The 23,586-nt window shown below is 42.4% G+C and overlaps 1 protein-coding gene across 1 annotated transcript in view; it reads right to left on the bottom strand.

Annotated features, from left to right (window-relative positions):
• The window catches only part of CLTRN (collectrin, amino acid transport regulator), a 43,661-nt gene that overhangs the window by 2,073 nt on the left and 18,002 nt on the right, over positions 1-23,586 (bottom strand). Inside the window, exons 4-5 of the mRNA XM_052663162.1 lie at positions 16,027-16,140; positions 10,830-11,024 (exon numbers count right to left, since the gene is read on the bottom strand). Coding sequence (XP_052519122.1) covers positions 10,830-11,024; positions 16,027-16,140 — 309 coding nt within the window. The remainder of the gene's footprint in view (positions 1-10,829; positions 11,025-16,026; positions 16,141-23,586) is intronic.

Below are 23,586 nucleotides of genomic sequence, written 5' to 3'. Positions count from 1 at the left end.
TCTGAAAATTCCAAGGCCCTTAGAACAAAGCCTGGCTAACAGTCCATCTTTTCACAACATGGTTCACTGGATTTTTGTGTGTGTGTGTGTAATAAAGTTCTATTAAAGTATAAAGGAGATAGGGAAAGCTTCTGACATAGGCATCAGAAGGGGGCAGAAAGAGTACCCGCTTGTTTGAAGTTATATACTCTCTAGTGAATCCAAAGAATGTCTGGAGGTTGTAAAGACCTCACCAGACCTACTCCCATAATTTACCTTTTAAGATAAAAAAAGTTTGTCCTTTCTTCCTCCTTGAGAATTCCAGACCCCTCTCTCCTTGGGGACCCCTAGACTTTTTATCAACCTGCCTAGGAAATGACTCTCTCATTCCCCCCTTTTCTTTTAGGAGAATTATGTTGCCTAGGGAAAAGGCGCGTCGTTCTCGTTCCATAACTGCTTTCGAGCTGAGAAGGGGCGTTGTCCCTAAATTGGCGAGGCAACATATTCTCCTAATCCTCATATTGAGGATATCTGATCCAGGGGCCCCAAATAGTAGTTGGAGGAAGGTGCAGCAGTAGCAGGAGTTTGAGCAACCATTTGTAACTTAAAAGCTTTCATGCGGCTAGAAACAAATCCAGTTATACAGTTACAGATGTAAGGCAACATAGTCATTAAAACAAGTTAAAGTCAAAATTAAAAGTCACATTATGTCCATAGTTAAAATGCAACGTGTTGCACCAGTCCATTTTAGGGTTGGTAGATGTCATCAGATGAAGAGGCATCGCATGTGATTGTTGTTGAAGGTATTCACAGACTTGGAGAAAGTCCTTTCCTTGAAGTGGAGATGTCCACCACGGGAAGCCTTCCACTGATGAAGAGAATCTTTATAACCTCCTTAGCCTGTTCACTTGTCCTGAAGGATCCCAGACGAGCCCCCAAGGTGACAGGTTGTTGTTGAATCATGACGCCGGGATTCTTGGCCCTCGGAGGAGAAGAATTCAATCCGGGGCCAGAGGTGAGGCTTGATTGCTCAGAGCTTTTGTGTAATAAAGATTTATTAAAGTATAAAGAAGATAGGGAAAGCTTCTGACATAGGCATCAGAAGGGGGCAGAAAGAGTACCCCCACTGGATATTTTTAAGCCCACTCTTGAGGCCTACTGCTCAGGAAAAGATTCCTTTCAAAATATTACTGCCCATTGACAATGCACCTGGTCACCCAAGAGCTCTGATGGAGATATATAACAAGATTAATGTTGTTCTTATAGCTGTTAACACAGCACCCATTCTGCAGTCCATGGATCAAGGAGTAATTTAGACTTTCAAGTCATATTATTTAGGAAATACACTTCATCAGGCTAGAGCTGCCATAGTGTTTGCTCTGGTGGATCTGGGCATAGTCAGTCAAAACCTTCCAGGAAGGAGTCACCATTCTAGATTCCATTTAGAACATTCATGATTCATGGGAAGAAGTCCAAATATCAACATTCACAGGAATTTGGAAGAAGCTGATTCCAACTGTCAGGGATAACTTGGAGGGGTTCAAGGCTTAAGTGGAGGAAGCAGCTGCAGATGTGGTAGAAGAAGCGAGAGAACAAGAATTAAAAGTGGAGCCTGAGAATGTGACTGAATTGTTGCAATCCTGTGACAAAACTTTAACAGAATAAGAACGTGCTTTTTATGGATGAGCCAAAAAAGTGGTTTCTTGAGATGGAATCTACTCTTAGTGAAACTGCTGCGAAGATGATGAAAAATCAACCAGGGATTTAAAATATTGCATAAACTTTGATAACACAGCAACAGGGTTTGAAAGGATTAGCTCCAATTTTGAAAGCAGTTCTATTGTGGGTAAAATTGTACCAAACAGCATTGCATGTTACAGACAAATGCATCATGAAAGAAGAGTCAATCAATGTGGAAAACTTTGCTGTGTTATTTTTAGAAATTGCACAGCCACCCAGCCTTCAGCAACTACCACTCTGTTCAGTCAGCAGCCATCGACATTAAGGCAAGACCCTTCTCTAATAGAAAGGTTGTAATTTGCTGAAGGCTCGGATGATGGTTAGCATTTTTTATCTCCAAAATATTTTTAAATTAAGGTATGTACAGTGATTTTTTAAGACATTCTGCTATTGCACAGTTCATAGTTTACAGTATAATGTAAACATAGCTTTTAAATGCCCTGGGAAACCAAAAACGTCATGTGGATCACTTGATTGCAGTCTAATAAAGCCTGCTACATCTCTGAGGTATGCCTGTACTTTTTTCGTTACTTCTTTTGCCCATTTTCTGTCTGGATTTATGACAAATAGCCACTGGAAGGCTCCTAAGACCTACTTTCAGGTGTTTTACTCACAGGTTGCTTTATATTTAAATCCTCTTCCTGAACCACCTGATGATGCAGGAAGAGCAGAAGTCACTAATACTCAATTTTATTTTTCAGGGAAAAGAATTCATGTTTTTAGCAGAACATCAAATAGGAATGATCCAGAAAGATAAGTTTTATTATACTTAGAGCAATGCACAGGCAGTGAATCAGTTTATTACAGGACATACTGCGAAATGTGACAAAGGGCTGTATTACTGTTAGATAACCTTTGAGCTTCTTATCATGTCCATCAGCCAGCAAGTTACTGACTCTGCAGTTTGTGAAGGCTACAATGTCGAGACTCTGAACAACTGGATCTAAAGTCACAAAAGAATAATATGTGCATAATTTGCCATGAACACGGCTCTCATTTTGATACATTTCCAAGGCTATTTCGCTCAGAATCCTTTTGATGAAGAAATCCTTCTTCTAAAGAAGAGAAACTTGTTCTCATTCATCTACTTCTTCCTTTTTCGTTCTTTCCCATTCCTTTTGATGCCTGGTGGATTATTTTCCCTTTGTGACTGAGAGAGGGCAAATTTCTTGCCATGATCTACCAGTGTCCTGCCCTCTGCAATTTTTCTTCTAATTCCATAAAAATATTTTTTAATTGAAGAAACTGGCAAATGAACACTAGCAGTCATTACTTCTAAGACTACCATTGATTGCACTGCCACTTATTTTGGAATGCTCTATCCATTAAGATTTTTGTAATATGTGTTTCATACTTACATACACAAATTTCAGGGTAAAATCTGAATGTTAAAAACCTATTTATTGTTGTGAAGAAGTATTACTTACTCCAAGCCTGATGAAGAGCGATTAAGGGAGAAATTACATGACCTAGGGCTTTCCTGGTGGCTCAGATGGTAAAGAATCCGCCTGCAATGCGGGAGACCTGGGTTCAGTTCCTGGTTTGGGAAGATCTCCTGCAGGAGAGCATGGCAATCCCCTCCAGTATTCTTGCCTGGAGAATCCCCATGGACAGTGGAGCCTGGCGGGCTACAGTCTATGGGCAAAGAACTGGACATGACTGAATGACTAAGCACAGCACAGCATAGGCATTTTTTATGATAATTTATAAATATAAATTTGTCCCTAGGGTATCATTCCTACTGAACCATCACTTTTGTTTTTTAAAATCTATAAAAAGGGAGGGAAGGATGAGTGAACTTTGGAGTTTTTCTTTTTTATTGAGCGCTTTCTGTTCACTTTAGGAAAAGAACTGTGTCTCTTCCAATGCATAATAGGCACTCAAAACATTGGTATCGAATGAGTGTTGGGTACTATGAATGGACATGATGTGCTCGATGGTTATAGAATGTCAGTTGCCTTTGCTTTTTGGACAACGTGGAGAGTGATAGGATATCCATGTCTACAGGAGGAGGGGCCAAAGAATTCTAGTCCTCTGGTAGGTGATTTCACCTGGCTGGAGGACCTTCTCATCACAGGAAATCGTACGTCAACCCAAAGTAGAACTGATTGTTGATTGCTGATGCTTAGAATGGACAGTGGAGTATCTTCACCCTGAGGAAGTAAAAACACAGCAGCCTGTCCTTACCTAGGTCTCTGGGACTACAACCCGCCAAGTTTCATTCCCAGCATTGGGGCTGTAATGGCACATTTTGACCTTTGACAGTAGCATGTACAATGGCAAAATAGTTTCAAGTGATTACAGTGAGACCTATGGTGTTGGAATGCTACTTGAATGTTATGAACTCCACCTATTTGAAATTAATAAACCAGTCCAGGTTTGATGCATGATACTGGATACTTGGGGCTGGTGCACTGGGATGACCCAGAGGGATGATACGGAGAGGGAGGTGGGAGGGGGGTTCAGAATGGGGAACACGTGTACACCCGTGGTGGATTCATGTTGATGTATGGCAAAACCAATACAATATTGTAAAGTAATTAGCCTCCAATTAAAATAAATAAATTTAAATAAAAAAAAAAACCCATCAGTGAAGCCTGGCAAAAATCTATACCACTTGTAGTTCGTAAGGTATGAAAATGAGTATTTTCCTCCATCCATTTGAAAAAATAACTCTTCAAGAAATACAAGAAATATCACATGTGTGTATCTCCCTCCTCCCTTCCTCTTTTCCTTCTTTCCCTCTTTTTTCTCTTTCTTCTGGTAGATCCTATTCAAAATCTGCCTTGAGTTACTGTCTGAGTAACTTTGTGTAGAGCATCCATCCATCCATCCATCCATCCAATTGTTTATCACCCAGTTACTCTCTAATCATCTATCCATCCACCCACACATCCATCCATCTATTAGTTTATTATCCAGCCAGCCAGTCATTGATCTGCATTCATTGATATAGCCATTTATCTGTCTCTCTCGCCAGCCAGACACTCATGTCTGTCCATCCATTTCTAGGCACATTGGTGGAGTGTCTATTTTGTGCTGAATTCAGTTCAACTGTTTTTACAAAATGTCTTTTAATTTGTGTCTGACTAGTTCCTCCTGAGAGATTCGGGTTAAAAAAAATGGTGATGGAGCTGGGCAGGAACACAGAACACAGAATTTTGTTTTTTAAAAATGTATCTTCTCAGTGCATCATATCTGGACGCACTTGTCATTTTGTGTCATTGTTGGTGATATTCACCAAACTTCCCCATTTACAAAATACAAATATCTCTGTATAATCAGTACATTGCTCATAGGAGAGACCTGAGAGTATCCTGAGATCCTGTGAGTATCCTATTCTCTAATCAACTTCTACTCAGTGATAGTATCCATTGAGAAGCCTCTGCAGAATCAATTATTATTATATGGTGATTTTCTGTTTCTGTTACACCTATCCAGACCACTGAAACATTCTCCACATCAGCAATAAAGCTGTTTCACTTTCTTATCATTTGTGTATTCACTGAATTAGCACTTTTTATTTCCGTCAAGAACTTTTCCCTCACATTCACAACCTGGCTAACTGATTGGTGTAAGAGGCCTAGCTTTCAGCCTGTCTCAGCTTTCAACATGCTTTCCTCACTAAGCTCAATCATTTCTAGCTTTTGATTTAAAGTGAGATACATGACTCTTTCACTTGAACACTTAGAAGCTACTGTAAGGTTATTAATTAGCCTGATTTCAATATTCTTGTCTCAGGAAATAGAAAGGCCTGAGGAGAGGGAGAGAGATTGTAAAAGCTGGTTGGTGGAGCAGTCAGAACACACAATATTCACCATTAAGTTTGCCATCTTATATGGGCATGGTCTATGGAGCTCACACCCCAAATTCCAACAGTAACATCAAAGATCACTGATTACAGATCTCCATAACAAATAAAAAAATAATGAAAATGACTGACACATTGCAAGAATTACCAAATGTGACAGAGACACAAAGTGAACAAATGCTGTTGGAAAAATGGTGCTGATAGACTTGCTTGATGCAGGCTGCCATAAAACTTCAACTTGTAAAAAAAAAACATGCAATAAAGTGAAGCACAAGAAAAGGAGGTCTGCTTGTATTGGGTGGCCCACGTGGCGAAGTGGTGTTGAGTTTGCTCAAGATAAACTAGTGGCAGCTAAAACCAGAAAGAGTATTTCTGTCTCCCTTCAAACAAGATAAGGTTGAAAAGCCAAGGCTCAAGAACAGCTAGATAAACAAAACAGGACACACAAATATGATTTCTAAACGGGCCAGAGTTAATGATTGGGGAATCCCAACTGTCGTCCACTCAGTGTAGAAGAGCCCTGGGGAAACCGCAGCGTTGCTAGGACAATTTTAGTGGGCGCTGCAGCATAGTGAGACTGGTGGGCTTTGGCACCAAGGACATCTGGTTTAAATACTAGAATTGTTACATTCTAACAATATGTGTGTAGGCAGGTCTCTTTTTATCTGCCATGTGATAGCAAAACCAGTAAGAATTAGTGTCTGTTACACTGAAGACTGCTTTGTATACATGATCTTATCTAATTCCTACTGTAATACTATGTAGATTTTATTATCATCTGTTTTTGAAAGAAAGAACTAAGACTCAAACATGGAGAGCAACTTGTCTTTCAGAACGGACTGGTGAAAGGAGTGGACCTGGAACTTACTTCATCTTTCCACACTTCGCTCAAAACACATATTTGATTCCTATGGAATGTGTACATTTAAGATTAGCAAAGTAAAACAATTATCAGCTCTAACATTTCTCAGTTCATTTATATTTCTATTTTCAAGACAGTTCACTCATTTGACTGAGACTTTATAAGAACATAAAGTTTCAATATGTGAAAACGTTGGCTGAACCCCAGTCTCTTACGTGAAAAAATTCACACAAACCCAAATGCACTTTTCTTTACTATTGACCTTATGGTAAGAGAAATAAAACCAGAAGGAAATCAAATGAATTTACTAGTGAATCTAGTCAACTGTGACCATTAGCCAGTGTTCAATGTCCTGAATCCTCGACCTGGCTTTCTTACAAGTACAAGATTATCATCTCCTTATAGGCAAGGGCCACCCATGTTATCTCTGTACATCTCTTCCACAATACATTCTAGAGTTCCTGTCACAGAACGCATGGTCAATAAAGGAATGGAATGAGATATTTTTACCTCCCTGGGCCTCGCGGCATCTGGAGAAATGGCTACAGATCATTGTTTAAGGTCCCTTCCTAAGATAACAACATTACAACAGTCCATTTATATAAAAGATTCATGAATCACTTCTACTATATACATACAAGAGTGCTGTGTCTGTGACTTTCCTTTTATAGCCCCAAATGCCAGGTTGCATAGAATTAGCACTCTGTAACTGCTTTTTGATGGTGATGCTTCTTTACATTGATATAGCATTCCCCAGTGTCTAAAGCACTTGTGTATATTCTCTAATTTTGTCTTCCCATCAGCATAACTATTTAAGAAAATACTATCCTCATTTTCTGTATGTGACTGCATCAAGGCACTCAGCCAATAAATGCTAGGGCCTAAGACTGGGACCCAAAACCAAGAGTATCGATCCAGTGGTTTTCAACTAAAACACACATCACATCATCAACTTCATCATCATTACCATTAGCACATCATTCCCACCATTAAAGCCATCACTATCACCACCATCATCCACCATCACTGTCACCACCATCATCATCACCATTATCAAAGCTGACCAAAGAGCTAAAATGCCCACTTCCAGCCTGGGGCTAGACACAGATCTAGTACAGATGTCACTGTCAAGTAAATGCAGTTTGTCTTAGTTGCCTTTCCACCTACCCACTTCCTAATCGTTCTCTAAAAGAAAAAAATCGCTTTTCTAACTCTTCCTTCCATAAACCTCTTATTTCACAAAGTGCAATTCTCAACTAGATGGTAATGGAGAAAGGAAGCAATCTCCTCAAATTTACTTCCCGAAGAGGCAGCAGTTGTGATGACATGCCAAAACCTGCTGGCTCAGGCTTGCAAGAGGAGACTGTTAAATATTCAGAAATTTCAGACTGGATAGGAAATCAGCCAATGCTATGAATCAGGATATTGTTTTTTTTAGAGAGAAGGCTGATTAGCCAGTTCACCACTACTACAGTAAACAGCTGACCTAACAAGACCTCTTGCTTTTTAAAATAGGTGTTTGTTAACTAAAAAATCTCAAGCAATAGGCCAATGAACTGGAGAAGCTTCTGTACTACTGTGGCAATATCTGGATGGAAAAGTGATCTTTTCCAGCCTTCTTTAATCACAGAAATGGGTTAAGCTCATCTTGGATCATAATTACTATTTATTTAGTACATATTATACTTTATACACATTTCTCTCACCCAATCTTCACGGAAGCCCTGTGAGACATTACCTCCCTCGTACAGATGGAGAAATTTGATGATGCAACAAACCTCGCTCAGCTAACAGGTATAGCTAGTATTTGAGTTCACCTAATTTGGGCCACAGTGACTGCACACTTTCCACCCAGAGGTTCTGAACCATCAGTGGAAAGCTGTTATTGACACGGCCAACAGAAGAGTTAAAGCTTCACCTGAGAATTTCCCCAAAGGTAACTTAAAAGATGTACAGGTCTTAGAGGACACTGGCACTCTTCTCTGTAGAAGTAGAAGGGTGATTCAGATGACCCTGTGGCCCGTCCTGATCTTCTAGGTTTAAGGTGTTCTGTCACACAAACTGTGTTCATTACCATCTAACCTGTCGATTGCATTCTTGAACAAATCTGTGTCTTCCTCAACACTAAAGGCTTTTGAGGGCAACTTCTATCTTTTCAACAAATAGACAAAACTTTCATCACAAAGATCAGAGCTCCTCCCACTTCAAACTGCACCCTCTCCCCACTTTTGAAGCAATACTTTTCCCAAGAGAAACCCAGCAAAATTTTTCCATATCAAGTGGAAAACCTAACAAATCAATTTTTCTTCAGAAGGTTATCATGACTGTCCTGTCTCTATTTGCTGATTATTGATGCTCTCCAGGTTGACACAGGAGATTTGTCCATCTGTTTTCCTGGTTTGAACATGAACTAAATTTGTGAAGGCAAGCTTGTAGCAACAGGGTCACTTCTCCCAAGCAACAGATTATGATGCTACACGCCCAATTATTATATTACTGGAGAGTTTGCTCAGAAGGAAGATAGCTGATCCCAGTACAAATGAACTGAAAGACCAGCAACAGCAGGATAATGAAATAACACTGAGAGCTAACACTTACTCAGCACTTGCTGTGTGCCAGGCGCTCGTTCGAGAATGCTACTCTATTAACGTTTAATTCCAACAAATTAATTCTTTCTAACACACCTCACTGTCCCTCGAGCAAAGTTATCTATGCACAGATAGTAAAGAAACATTTAACCAACTTGACTCCAGCACCACAAACCATGTCTTCTTCAGCTTGGCTTCCCTGACTCATTGCCTGTGCTTCCTGATAGCCATACAGTTAATGCATTACATCCCAGAGCGGAGTCCAGCCAATAAACAATTTGAATCCAAGCAGTCCACCTCCAAAGCCCACTCTTCCACCAGCTACACCATAACATACTAGTGAGGAAATTGGGAAACAAGGGGATGAAGTGAATTCATGAAGGTTACAACTGCTAGAAAGCACGGAATCCTAGCATTTCCGGATTAATATAAAACTTAAAGCTATTAAACACAGGCATGCAAATATCAGAACAGAATTTTTCTAATATTCTAGAAAGCAAAAGAAAACTAATTAATAATTTGGATCAAGTCTCTCAGCATTGCATGTCATGCCAAGAGCAAGAAAATCAACCAATTACAACCTGATCTTAATCCTAAGTTTAATGCAGGGACTAGACATAGATCACATTCATTCCACAGCATTTCACTGATCATTTGTGAAAAACAACTGCAAAGCCACAAATTTAAAATGATTACCTTCTGCTAATAACCAGCGTGAACCATATGGAAAGTGGAAAATCTCAGGAGAAACATTTACTTGAACACAAACTTGGCCAAACACAACCTGCATGTCCCATGTGGGCACCAACGCTTTTGAAAACCAATGTGTGTGCCTGTGATGCCCACTTCACAGAATTCCCCTTCCTTGGTGTCAGAAGGGAAGGTTTAGGAGCATCAAGGTAGAGCTGAGGACTCTCTCCACTTACCCTCTGAATCACAGGTGCTTGTACACAAGATTATTTTCTCCTTGCATTGTGAAAGCTTTGTTTCCTCCCTACCTTAGTAACTCTTTCACCAGCCTGAAATTCTCTCTGGAAGTAATATCAATAAATTAGTGACCAAAGCTTGCATGTGCCCCAGAATTCAGCTAAATGAACTCCATGAGTGGTAATCGAAATGTAAGTAGTTAAATTGGAAGCCCTCAAAAAAGTGAATTAGCTGCATATTCATTAAAACATATCTCTTTCAATTGTACATCAACTGTTTCAATTAAAAGAATGCATCTCCTTCAGAGAATGAACTTTAGTGGCTCTGTGTAGAGCAAAGGAACCTATGTGTTCAACAAGTGTTCCAGGTGATTCTGATACAGGGAGATGATTCAAAGGCCACTGTGAAGAACATGGGTCTATATGAAATCACCTGACTCGAGGGAAGAGCGTCCAAAGGGAGGGAATGTAAAGACATCACAAAGTATCTGGTACAAGATGGTGGCTATAGGTACTGGAAGAGGCAGGCCAGGGAGGGTAGGAAAACAACGGTGGAACTAGTATGGAGGTGGGTGAAAACCAAAGTTTAACTCTGCCTATCTGAGAAGCCTGCTAAGCTGTGTATATCCAGTGTAAAAAAATCATAACCCAGACGTTAAAAACAACTCTAGATGGGAAACATTCACATGGTGTAGAAAAGAAAGAAAGATGGCAATAGAAGTAGTCATAGTCAAGTAAGGGACTCTGGACTCCAAAAAGTGTGCAAAAACAAAAGCATAAGTGATATTTTGAAAACTGCCCATTTTTTCAGTTTATAATATAAGGGATTCACTTCAGGTAGGGGAAAATCCTCTCCTTATTTTTCCAAGTCATGAGGAAACAGGAAAATGCTCTTTCAATGTCTCCCTTTATAAATATCTTACCTTCTATGTTGCTGGATTCCTGATAAAATCAATAGCATGGTTGCCACAAGGACGATGCAGAATATCACACCAAATATAATAATCCAGATGGGCACAGATGGGTCAGGAGGTGGTGCAAGAGTGGAAGGAATTCTTAAAAATTCCAGAGTCTGGTCATTCAAAAAGAAGGCATTGTTGATCCGGTTTCTATTCATCCTAAAATACAAGGATGATTAAAAACAAACAAGAGAGAAGAAACATTAGAAACCAAAGGTAGAGCCCTGTGTCCCCGGGATTACCACCCCCTCTATAAACAGAGCATCTCCCCAGCAGAAGACTTCAGGTCGAACAGTCTGATGAGGGCAATCATGCTGTGGTTTTCCGCTCTAAGTGGTGGTGCTGGCTGCCAGAGAGGTGCTTGTCTTGCACCACTGCCCTCCATTGTCATGAATGTTCTAGAAGTCACGCGAAGTCCTGAGTTTTGAGCTCTGCCCACCACATTTTATTTCCTGAGAGGTAGCATCTAGATTAAAATGAGGGAACTCTATTTAGGTGGCTGACATAAACACCAACAGCCTGAAAACACAAACTAATATGTAAAAAGTGGATGATAAACATAAGAATAAAAGGAAATCAGGAGCAGAAAGAAAACATGAAGCCAGGAGGAGCTGCTAATCCATCAGTTTGATCTTTTTTCTTTTTTTCCATTCAATTCAACAAACAATTGCTGAAAACGTACTAAGTACCAGATCCTCTGCTAGGTGCTACAGATACAAATGGGAACAAAAACAAAAACAAGTAGCTTACAGCCTAGAACAACAGCCCACCAGTCCCTCCACAATCATAGTGCAGTACAAAAAGTTCTATGAAAGAGGTAAAAATAGGCACTGAGGGAATACAGCAGAGGTGTCATCATAGTAAGAAGTCAGTGCTGGTTTCCTAGGAAGACAAGTTTTGAGCTGTGCTTTGAGGGACAAGCAGGAATACTTCAGCCCCAAAGTACTCACTTCAGACCTGTAGTCAGCACGGGAACTGGAGACCTGGTATACAGTATGATTTGTTTCGTCAACTGCAAGTAGTTCCATATGACTAAAGTAAATGGTGCTTTAGGAGCAAAAGTTTAGAGAAACACGAAGGTAAATGTATTACGTTCCCTGGGGAAAATCTGCATTTTGGGTGGTGGTAGCAGTCAGGGAGGGGTTGGTAGCAAAAACTTATTTCACTAAAACTAAATTTCTAGCTGGAATTTGCAAACTAGGGGCGATTGCCTGGAGATACTGTATGGCCTTTTCTGAATTTACACTAGACGAGCTGATTTCAACAACCTCTAGAGCAGAACTGAAAACCAGAATATGTGAATCTTCAGTTCAGGTCAGTCGCTCAGTTGTGTCCGACTCTTTGCGACCCCATGAACCGCAGCACGCCAGGCCTCCCTGTCCATCACCATCTCCCGGATTTCACTCAAACTCATGTCCATTGAGTTGGTGATGCCATCCAGCCATCTCATCCTCTGTCGTCCCCTTTTCCTCCTGCCCCCAATCCCTCCCAGCATCAGAGTCTTTTCCAATGAGTCAACTCTTCGCATGAGGTGGCCAAAGTACTGGAGTTTCAGCTTTAGCATCATTCCTTCCAATGAACATCCAGGGCTGATCTCCTTCAGGATGGACTGGTTGGATCTCCTTGCAGTCCAAGGGACTCTCAAGAGTCTTCTCCAACACCACAGTTCAAAAGCATCAATTCTTCGGCGCTCAGCTTTCTTCACAGTCCAACTCTCGCATCTATACATGACCACTGGAAAAACTATGGCCTTGACTAAGACGGACCTTTGTTGGCAAACTAATGTGTCTGCTTTTTAATATGCTATCTAGGTTGGTCATAACTTTCCTTCCAAGGAGTAAGCGTCTTTCAATTTCATGGCTGCAGTCTACCTTAGCTGATGTCAAATTTTCTAGGAGCTGCATTAAAAATATAGCAATAGGCAAAACTGACTTTAATATAATATATATTTGCCCAATATATCCAAGAAAGGATAATTTCAACGTGTAATCAAGAGTAAGTTGGTTTACATTGTATTCTGGGCAGAGTCCTTGAAATTCAGTGTGTACTTGACAGAGCATATCTAATCTTGGATTAGAGACATTTCGAGGTCTTGGGAGCCACTTGTGGCTGCTGAGTTCTGTACTGGACAGTGCACATCTTGAACCTGAGAGTAATAGCTTCAGAATCTCTGCAGACCAGTACCAGGGTGTCAGGAAAGACCACCCTTAGTAAATGAAAGTCTACAGGGAGGCAAGATTACTCACATGAAGGAGAATCCTAGACAGGTAATCTGCAGCACAGGACAATCTCAGTGCAATTTTTATCAAATGATGGAATGGTTTCTTTTTTTGTAACCTAATTTCGATAATACAAAACTTTTCACAAAATGATGAGCCCCCTACCAACAGATAACAGTAAAATGAAAAGTTGCTCTGTGTTCTCATTCTGTCTACTTTGTTGCTTAGCAGTCAGGCTGATCAGAAGTTCCAGTTCAATACAAACTATATCTCCATTTACCACTGAAATCCCCAATAGGCGTCAATCACCATGGATACTTTCTATTCAAAATTGGCATTGAATAAGGCCAGGTCCTCAAAACAGACCAAAAGCAGACATCTTAGAACTGATCTTTCATCCCCCACCTAATGCCATAGGTGTGGATACTCTAGTAGAGTAGGGGAAAACAAATCACTGGATGCGAAGGCAGCGTGCCTGTGTTCAAGTCGTCACTCTACTTTTCTCACAAGGTGACCTGGGAAAAGCAATTTATCTCCCTGAGCCTCAATTTTCTCATTTGTAAAGCAGGGATAATAACTACTCAGAAATGACTGGTGTTGATACTAAAAGCCAAAGATGCATCAGAATATGCCTCGTGAACCAGAAGATACTAAGCAAGCACTAGGTGGAACTAGTATCATTTTGCCCGATGACATAGATTCTTCAGCCTTGAAATTCCTATTAGCTGCTTCCAGGTACCATGTCCTTTCTTTTCACTCCTCATGAGCCCTATCCATACCCTGACATCAATTCCCATTCTACTGGCCACCATCCACCAAACAGCCCTTCCTACTGGGGCCTTTGAAACCGACATTTTGTTGGGAACATATTCATCTCCATCCTCCACCTTCAGCCTAAGCACTCACTCCTCCCCCCACAATAACTGAAGCCTGCTTTAACCACAGTGCCCTCATTTTCCTTGTAGTCCTCCCTGATCACAGGGCTTGAATAAAATCCCCTTTCTCACAAAATACAGTATTCCTAATTTTACTCCCTAGGTAGTGGCTCTCAGCAGTATTCTTAGTGGCAAAAGTGCAGAAACAATTTAATTCAAACCTTCTTCTTAAACCATTTCCCATTGGTACAGAGCCACAATGCCTTCACTTCAGCAAGGGGAACAGATGATTGTTGGCACAAAAACATTTGGCATTCCATTATACACATATTGCCTTAAATGGTAACATTTTACAAAGAGCAAATGAGTTCTTTCACTAGATATAATGAGAAAAATGTGCATTTCAATAACCTGTAAATCCCTTTGTAAGGAGGGTGAACTTTGTTTCAATCTTTCTTTCTCAGGATCAAGATTATATTGGGAATTCATTCTCTAGCTGAGCCACAAGGGAAGCCCAAAGTCTTTGACAGTATTTATTTTTCATTTATATGAGAGTCAAGATTTTGTTTTTTCCCAGAAAGTATGTTTTAAAGGTAAGGACTGTACATTAATTCAAGAAGGTAAATCCTTAGAAACCCAAGAAATGAGTATCTTCAACACCAATCATGTGTGGGATTTGAAGTTTTGACACACATACATTGCACACTAATTGAAATAAAAACTGCATCCTCTCCTTCTGTGCCGAAAGGAATATATTTCACTTCTGAAAGTTTATTCTAATCCCAAGCAGAGGAGGAGGGGAACTGTCAGAAAAAAATGGGTAAAACTTCAAATGGGTGAAAAATATGACTGAGTGTCTGGCCAGTCTACCCTTCTGAACAATTTCCACCTTTTACTGTCTTTGAGTTATTTTTCAGATTTGTAAGTTGAGAAAACTAATATAATGTAAATGATTCTTGTCCACAGAAAATCAGGTGAATTGTGTCTGGTGGAGCACTGCCAATGGATAGACTGGCGTATCTTTTAGTAAATAAACACCACAAATCTTCAATTCCTATATTTGCATGCTGCCTTGAAGTCTCCATTAAAATGGTTTTAATATCTTACTAGTTTCCTCATTAACTTATAAGATTATAAAATCTTTGATGAAAGTGAAAGTGAAAGTCACTCGGTGGTGTCGACTCTTTGTGACACCATGGATATACAGTCCATGGAATTCTCCAGGCCAGAATACTGGAATGGGTAGCCGCTGCCTTCTTCAAGGGATCTTCCCAACCCAGGGATCGAACCCAGGTCTCCCACATTGCAGGTGGATTCTTTACCACCTGAGCCACCAGGAAAGCCCACATTCTTTGACAGCATTTATTTTTCATTTATATAAGAGTCAAGATTTTACCTTTTTTTAACCCCAAAAAGTATGCTTTAAAGGTAAGGACTGTACATTAACTCAAGAAGGTAAGTCCTTAGAAACCCAAGAAATGTGAATATTTTTCTTGACTTCTAAATAAAAGTCAAAGGTATGACTTGCCCCTCGAAATGCTTTGCATTTAATCTACTCAACAACTCCCAGAGGAGAGTACCATAATTCTTTCTGTTTTATAGATGAGAAGAGGAAAGCAAAAAGAGGGGAAGTAACTTGTCTGTATTCTGATAGCTACCAAGAGGCAAAACGACGACGATTCAAAACCTGAGCATTCAGGCTCAAGAATGCATGTGATGAGCCATCACACAATAGTGCCTTTCAGGGTATTCTTGCCAAAGGAAGACAGAACGAAACCACCTTAGCTAATGCTAAAGCAGAGCTTCTCAACCGCAGCACGACTGACGCTGGGGGCTGAACAGTTCTTTGCTGGGAGGTGCTGTCCTGGGCACTGGAGGGTGTTCCCTAGCATCCCGAACCTCTGCCCACTCCATGCTGGTGGCCTCTGGCCCACCACAGCAAAATCACTGACACCTTAATCAACAAATCATTGCGAAGCGGAGAGAGAAGTCTTCAAAATCTATGAAAACAGCTGAATTAATCAACAAGTTGATTTACCAGGAGAAGGCATACTTAGCAGTGATTACCTGATGGCTGACTGTACCTCAACAGCAGGAAGGGTGTGATTTCTTGAAGGATCAGTAACTACAAACCAGAACGACACCCGCTGCGTTACATTGCAAAGCAGGACGTGGGAAATTCTGCAGATGATGAGAAGAAAAAAAAATACATTATAAGCAAAAAATACCAAATTGCATTGTAATTCCACTTCAGTGTTACGAGCATCTTAAGAGGTATCTTAGCTATAAATTAACTCATTTCTACTATTATGAAGACATGTCTCAATTAACAATAAAATAATATAGGAAATTTCCTTTATTTCAAAATCATAGGCTTGGGGATCATTCTTAAATAAGAAATTTAACCAAGAGTAAAACAAACCCCAAAACCAAAAGGAATGACTCAGTGGAAGGCGGCAGGAATTGCAACCTCCACCACCTGTTAGGTGACAGCATCCGTTTCCTCAACACTTGGCCTGGCCTCCCTAATACTGAAGTCTTTTCTGTTTCCTCATCAAGATCTTTCTAGTGCCCTCCTCATTCAGCCTTCCACCTCTCAGAACCAGACAAATCTGTTGATCCACTACTTGCTGCCTCTCTTGGCCTCTGTCTCTGCCCCTCTCTTACTTCAGTATTGGGGTCGGCCCAGTAACAGACCTCTGGACTGAAGTGCTCTAATCTTTGCAAGCAGGCTTTGAACACTTTTTGTAGGTATCAGCTTCCAAGTGTAAACTGGAAATGTGCCTCACTCTACCCTGTATACCTGGATCATTTCTTCTTTCACAAGAAAGAAAAGGCATTGTTCTTTAGATTAGAGACAGACTATATATGAATGGATGAAATGTATGAAGGTAGAAAATTACAGGAGAGTGCACACTAAACCAATATTGTCTGGGTTAAAAAATCAATCCTGAATGACTTTCTCCAGTCCTTAAATATAAAATTTCCAAAAGTGACATTAGCAACCATTCCCTCATAGCTCACTTGGTAAAGAATCCACCTGCAATGCAGGAGACCCTGGTTTGATTTCTGGGTTGGGCAGATCCGTGAGAAGAGATAGGCTACCCCCTCCAGTACTCTTGGGCTTCCCTGTGGCTCAGCTGGTAAAGAATCCACCTGCAAAGTGGGAGGCCTGGGTTTGATCCCTGGTTTGGGAACATCCCCTGGAGAAGGGAAAGTCTACCCACTGCAGTATTCTGGCCTGGATAATTCAATGGACTAAGTCCATGGGGTCTCAAAGAGTCAGACACAACTGAGTGACTTTCACTTTCACTAGAAGAAACACAGCCTCTGTGGATACAAGGAAATTCACTCCTTTCCCTTAAAGGAGCATTCAAGTGCATTGTGTTCATTTTTACATACTGAAAGAGAATGCCCTTCTGTCAATTTTCTGTAGTTTTCAAGACCTGGTACAGATTATGTCTTTGTTGCCTAAACTTGGTCTCTGTTCAACTGTGCCGAACAGAAACACAGAGAGAGTTTTGGGTGAAGTATAAAAGAGTAGCTTTTACTGCTTGCCAGGCAAAGGGGGCCACAGTGGGCTAATGCCCTAAAGATTGTGTGACCCACTCTGGACAGAGTAGTGAGGAGTTTTATAGTTTTCAAGGAGCAGGGTATGATCACTTCGTGAACAATTCTTGGATTGGTGGCATCAAGGTGAAGTTTCAAGCATCATTAGTTTTCAATTTCAACCAGTCTAGGATCTGCGTTCTTGTGGTCAGCAGTTTTCTTCAACTGGAGGGAGTTGTGCTCTTGCCAGGTCAGTCATTCAGTCATGTCTGATTCCGGGATCCCATGGACTGCAGTCCATCATGCTCCTCTGTCCATGGGATTTCCCAGGCAAGAATGCTGGAGTGGTTTGCCATTCCCTTCTGCAGGGGACCTTCCCAATACAGGGATGGAACCTGGGTTTCCCGCATCTCCTACATTGGCAGGCAGATTTTTTTTTCTACCGAGACACCCAGGAAGCCCTAAGGGGTGGGGTGGGTCAGCTTCCTGTGAAAACAACTTAGGAATGTGCTTCAGGCCTTTATCTGTATCTTTCAGGAACTTGGAGTCAAATGATTCTGCTATGTAGCCGAATTACAGTCTAAACTGCAACTAGTTCCCTAGCCCAAAAGCTATTCTTTGTTTCTGTATTTGCACATTGCCCAATCATTATCTTTTCAGTCACTGTTTTACTTCAAAAGACAAGAATACAAAAACTTGTACACTGTTTCATTTTTGTCTCTTCAAATATAAAGCACAAAGATTTCAGGCACTCCTAGGCTGATCTGCCCAGAGCCAAGATCCAGAGCCTGCAGTGGAACCTTGGAGGAACCACTCTGCTCAGAGGGCAGGGGCAGCCGCTGAGGTCCTGCGTCCGGGGGCACAATTCTAGTGTGGGCAGGACCCCGAGCCCAGAGGACCCCGAGGTGCCAGCGCCACACACGCCAGCCTGTAGCCCGACGCCAACGGTCACCTGAGCCTCTTGCGCTTCACGTCTGCTGACCTCGGACTCCTAGAAGCCAAAGCAGCTCGAAGATCCGACCCCACGGCCGGCCAGCATGGGCAGCTTCTTGAGCAGGTACCTGGGCTGGTGGCTGGGCAAAGACAAGGCCGCGCAGCCTGGGTTCCCAGAGCCCTCTCGTCTCCCGCTGGGCCAGGGCCCAGGCCAAGTCCTGTTGGTCCGCCGTGCGCCCCGGGGCCGCAGCAGCCGGCTCCAGGGCAACTCGCCCAGCTTGTACCGTAGTCCGACCTGCAGGGCCTTGGTGTACCAGGCCTGGAGGCCCTTTCCCAGCTGGCTGCTCCTCCACCACTTCAAGGGGCTGCACTTTTCCCGCCATCGCAAGACTTCCAGGAAGACTCGCCCGCGGAACCGCCGGAACCGCCGCAGCAGACGGAGCCTGGTGACCGTCCAGATCACCCTCCCTGAGCGCACCAGCAGCGTCTACACGTGCCTGCCCCGCCTGGAGCAACCGGACGTCTGTGCCAATGAGACCGGACTGAGAACCCTCCCTCGATGCCAGAAAGGAGAAAGGAGCTTCGACGAGCCTCACTTGTTTGACTGTTCTGAGACCAAGAGACCGAGGCAGAGCCCGGAGCCCAGGCTGTCGGCCTTCCAGCCCGTGTGTAGGAACGGAGTGGTCCCTGCCTTTGTGCCCAAGCCGGGGCCTCTGAGAAGGAGCTTCTGCTGTGGGTTCAACAGCATCTGAGAAGCAGATGTCTGGCCCTGCCTGAGCCTTTCCTGCCTGCAGCCCACCCTGCTCCAAGGCCAGCACCCCCCACCCCCTACTCCCCCCATCCGCCACCCCCAACCCCCAGGGCAGAGTCACAGAGCCTCCCTGCAGAGATGGGAGCAGACCAGCACTCTGTCCTGGGCCTCCTGCAGCCTGATGTCCCCCTCTGTCCAGAGAGCCAGGGACCGGACACCACCTCCCCATGAAACTCCCACCCACAGTTCTTTTTACCCAGCTGAGCCCTGCCCTACCCCTGCCTGAGTCACATATACAGCCAAGCCACCTCCCTCCACCCCAGCCAGCACACAAGCCCAGCCCCCGAGCCACCCCGCCACGCTGCAGAGCCCACACTGAGGGGGCACCGCTAATTCCCAAGCCTTCACTCCTTCCTACCTTTTCCCCCAAGAAGACCCTTCTCAGGAAGGTGAGCTTTTCCCTCTATAACCTTTATAGAGCTTAAAGGTTGTTCTTCTTTTACATAATAATAAAAAGTTTCATTATTACTATGAGGATTGTCATTGTCTTCCTTTCAAAGATTCAAATGTTAGGATTTTATCCACAGTATGTTTTCTCCACCTTGGCTCTGTTGGGCCAGACAATTCTCTGTGGGGTGCAGACCTCGGCATCACAGGGTTTTAGCAGAAACCCTGGTTTCTCCCCTCTGGGTATTCCTGGTGGTTCAGTTGGTAAAGAATCTGCCTGCAATGTGGGAGACCTGGGTTCAATTCCTGAGTTCAAAAGATCCACTGGAGAAAGGAACAGCTACCCACTCCAGTATTCTGGCCTGGAGAATTTCATGGACAGAGGAGCCTGGCAGGCTACAGTCCATGCGGTCGCGAGGAGTCGGACACGACTGAGCGACTTTCACTCACTCTCTGGTACCTCTCCTCTAGCTGACAGCACATAACCTCCTTTGAAAATCACACCTGTCTCCAGTCACTGCCAGATGTTGCCGGGGGAGGAGGGGAGGGGGGTCCGTGCAGAATGACACTGGTGGAGAATCACTGAGGGACAGTGACCTCTGCTGGCAGGAACTGTCAAGCCTGGTCTCCCAACACATGCCATTTTCAAAAACACAGAGATGAACAAAATGAAATGGTGTGTGCTTGACAATGACATATCCCCCAATTTTAGAATGCTTGGGGTGCTAATGACTCATGTATTGAGCCTTATTAACAGGGGACCCCGGTTCAATCCCTGGGTCGGGAAGATCCCCAGGAGGAAGACATGGCAACCCAGTCTAGATTTCTTGCCTGAGAATCGCCATGGACAGAGGAGCCTGGCGGGTGACAGTCCATGCAGTGGCAGAGAGTCGGACACGACTAAGCACACAGCACATAACAATCAGACAATGCAATTTTTAAAAAGGAGCTACTCATTTATCATCTTCAGGTTGGCAAACTCAAAAAGGTGACTAATATCAAATGCTGGGCAGGATGCAGAGAATTGGAATCTCAAGCAGTGCTGTGGGTATCAATGAGTCCAGCCCTTCTGAAACAGCATTTGGAAGTTTTTCCTTGAACACAGTGGGGCCACCAGAAACACTCTTTCACTCACCTTCTTCCCAACACTCATAGATGGTGAAGTGGTTCTTGCCAGCCCCCTTAGTCAGCTGAGAGAACTGAAAGAATCTAAACGTCCAATAAAGAGGAAGGGATAAAGTCAATATGGTATTGCTACCAAGGGACGACTATTCCACAGATTTAAGGCAGGAAAGAGCCCAGGATTTCCTCCACGGCTGAGTTTGGGCCAGGTAATTTTGTGCTGTGCACACCCTGTGGGTTGCAGGACGTTTAGCAGCAAAGGCCTCTATGGCCTAGGTATCAACAGGACATCCTCCAGTAATAACAATCAAACATGCCTCCAGACATTGCCAAACATTCCCTGAAGGACAGAAATGACCCCTAGTTGAAAACTACGGAGCTAGAGTTACATTTTTTTTTAAACAAAAGAACTCAAAAATATCCTGTCCAATGAAAAAGGTGGGAGTGGCATATTATGGGTGGCATAGCCATTCCTATCCATTAAGTAAAAACAGAGTAACAAGCTGGCATAATAGAGAAGGCCAGAACCAAGCAAGGGGTCATTTGGACACTTTGCCTAGATTGTTCCATCTGAAGCATCTTTAAATCTGTTCAAACATGAATTTCAAACTATTCCCCTTCAGAGAGCTGGAAGATAGCTATAAAGAGCAAAGTCCCTTGTCCCTCCCATTGAGTGTGTTTTCTAAGAGGGCAGAGACAGAAGGTAAGCACATAAATAAATGTGCACACTGGTAGGCGAGGAGGCATGCTATGAAAAGAAGCAAGGCAGGAGAAGGGATGCACACGACTCCATCCACCCCCTGAGGCCACGAACGCTGCCTCTGTCCCCATCACCAGGAAACTCCACTGTCCCTTCCCATGCATTCCAATTCTTCACTCAGAGTTTTCACCAGACGCAACTCAGGCTGCTACACAGCACCTCAACAAATACAAGGAAAAGCTGTTACCTACTTAGAGATAAAGACTTCCGGATCATTAAAATTGTTCCTATACTTGTTAAAGCCAACATTTTCAATGGTGACAGTTACTGTTACACAGCAAATGTCTTGGGCTGAAACTCAAGAAATCAAGCTTTTATTTTGAAGTTTGCTACCTGCCCTTTGCTAGACTTGAGACAAGGCATTTCACTCTGCATCACCTACTAGAAAGGGACTGGGTGGGACCTTTGTGCATCAGTGAGGGTGCCGTTGACATTTTCAGGGGGAAATTCCTCCTGATGTGCGGCTCTCCTGAGCTCAGCACCGCGTTGGTTATCTCTCCTCTCCACCGGCTCAGTGCCAGGGAACCTCCAAATTGGCATGCCCCCAGGACATACCTCATTTCCATGCGCCACCTGGAGGTGCTATCTGGATGTAGTGTGTACCATATGCAGGTGAGAGACACTAAGAAATTGCTTCTCAAGTGCCAAGGTTATGAAAAACAAAGCAAGTTGCAGATGGTGTCCCAGAATGGATCAGACTAAAATGGGGTGCTCTCGGAACAGAAAAAAAGGACACAGGTTTCTAAAAAGGGAAATTAAAAAATTCCATAGTTTAATAATATTGAATTCACATTAATTTCTTAATTTTCATGTATCTGTCATGGTGATTTAACCCATTAGGAAACAGGTCTAGAGCAGAGTTTCTTTCTTATCCTCAGTACTGTTAACATTTTAAGCTAAATAACTCTTGCCAGTAGCATATCGAACTGTGAAAACCAAAATGCTCCAGACATTTCCACATATCCTTGGGAGCAATGGAAGGATGAAGCCCCCCCAGGTGGAGGGCCCCTGGTACACAGGAGTTCGGTATTATTTTTCAACTCTTTTCTAAGTATATATATAGATAGAGAGATCTTTGTCAAATTTACACAAACACATACACATATTCAGAGAAACAGAGGAAAAATTTACACATATTCATAAAAATAGAGGAGCAAACCAGTGATTTTTAAATTTACCTGAGCATTGTAAACTGATCTCTAAGCATAAAAGGCGGCAATGGAAAAGTAACAGTTCTTACTGGCTTCATTGATAACCACATAACAGATACAAATGTACTTTGAAAATAAGCTGAATTCAACCGAAAGATATTCAGTTCATCCATATGAGACTGGCTTTAATAATTACACAAAATTTTTTAACAGTAGTTCTTTTACATACGCAAATGAACCAAATATTTGACAAAGGAGCCAAGAAAATACAATGGAGAAAAGACAATCTCTTTAACAAGTGGTGCTGGGAAAACTCGTCAACCTCTTGTAAATGAATGAAACTAGAACACTTTCTAACAGCATACACAAAAATAAACTCAAAATGGATTAAAGATCTAAATGTAAGACCACAAACTATAAAACTCCTAGAGGAGAACAGAGGCAAGACACTCTCTGACATAAATCACAGCAGGATCCTCTATGACCCACCTCCCAGAATACTGGAAATAAAAGCAAAAATAAACAAATGGGACCTAATTAAACTTAAAAGCTTCTGCACAACAAAGGAAACTATAAGCAAGGTGAAAAGACAGACTTCATAATGGGAGAAAATAATAGCAAAGAAGCAACTGACAAAGAATTAATCTCAAAAATATACAAGCAGCTCATGCAGCTCAATTCCAGAAAAACAAACGACCCAATCAAAAAATGGGCCAAAGAACTAAATAGACATTTCTCCAAAGAAGACATTCAGATGGCTAACAAACACATGAAAAGATGCTCAACATCACTCATTATCAGAGAAATGCATATCAAAACCACAATGAGGTACCATTTCACGCCAGTCAGAATGGCTGCTATCCAAAAGTCTACAAGCAATAAACGCTGGAGAGGGTGTGAAAAAAAGGGAACCC

The sequence above is a fragment of the Budorcas taxicolor genome, chromosome X (assembly GCF_023091745.1).
Source record: "Budorcas taxicolor isolate Tak-1 chromosome X, Takin1.1, whole genome shotgun sequence".
NCBI lineage: Eukaryota > Metazoa > Chordata > Mammalia > Artiodactyla > Bovidae > Budorcas > Budorcas taxicolor.
The sequence above is the reverse complement of the archived record's forward strand: the minus strand, read 5'-3'. Positions and strand labels throughout refer to the sequence as shown.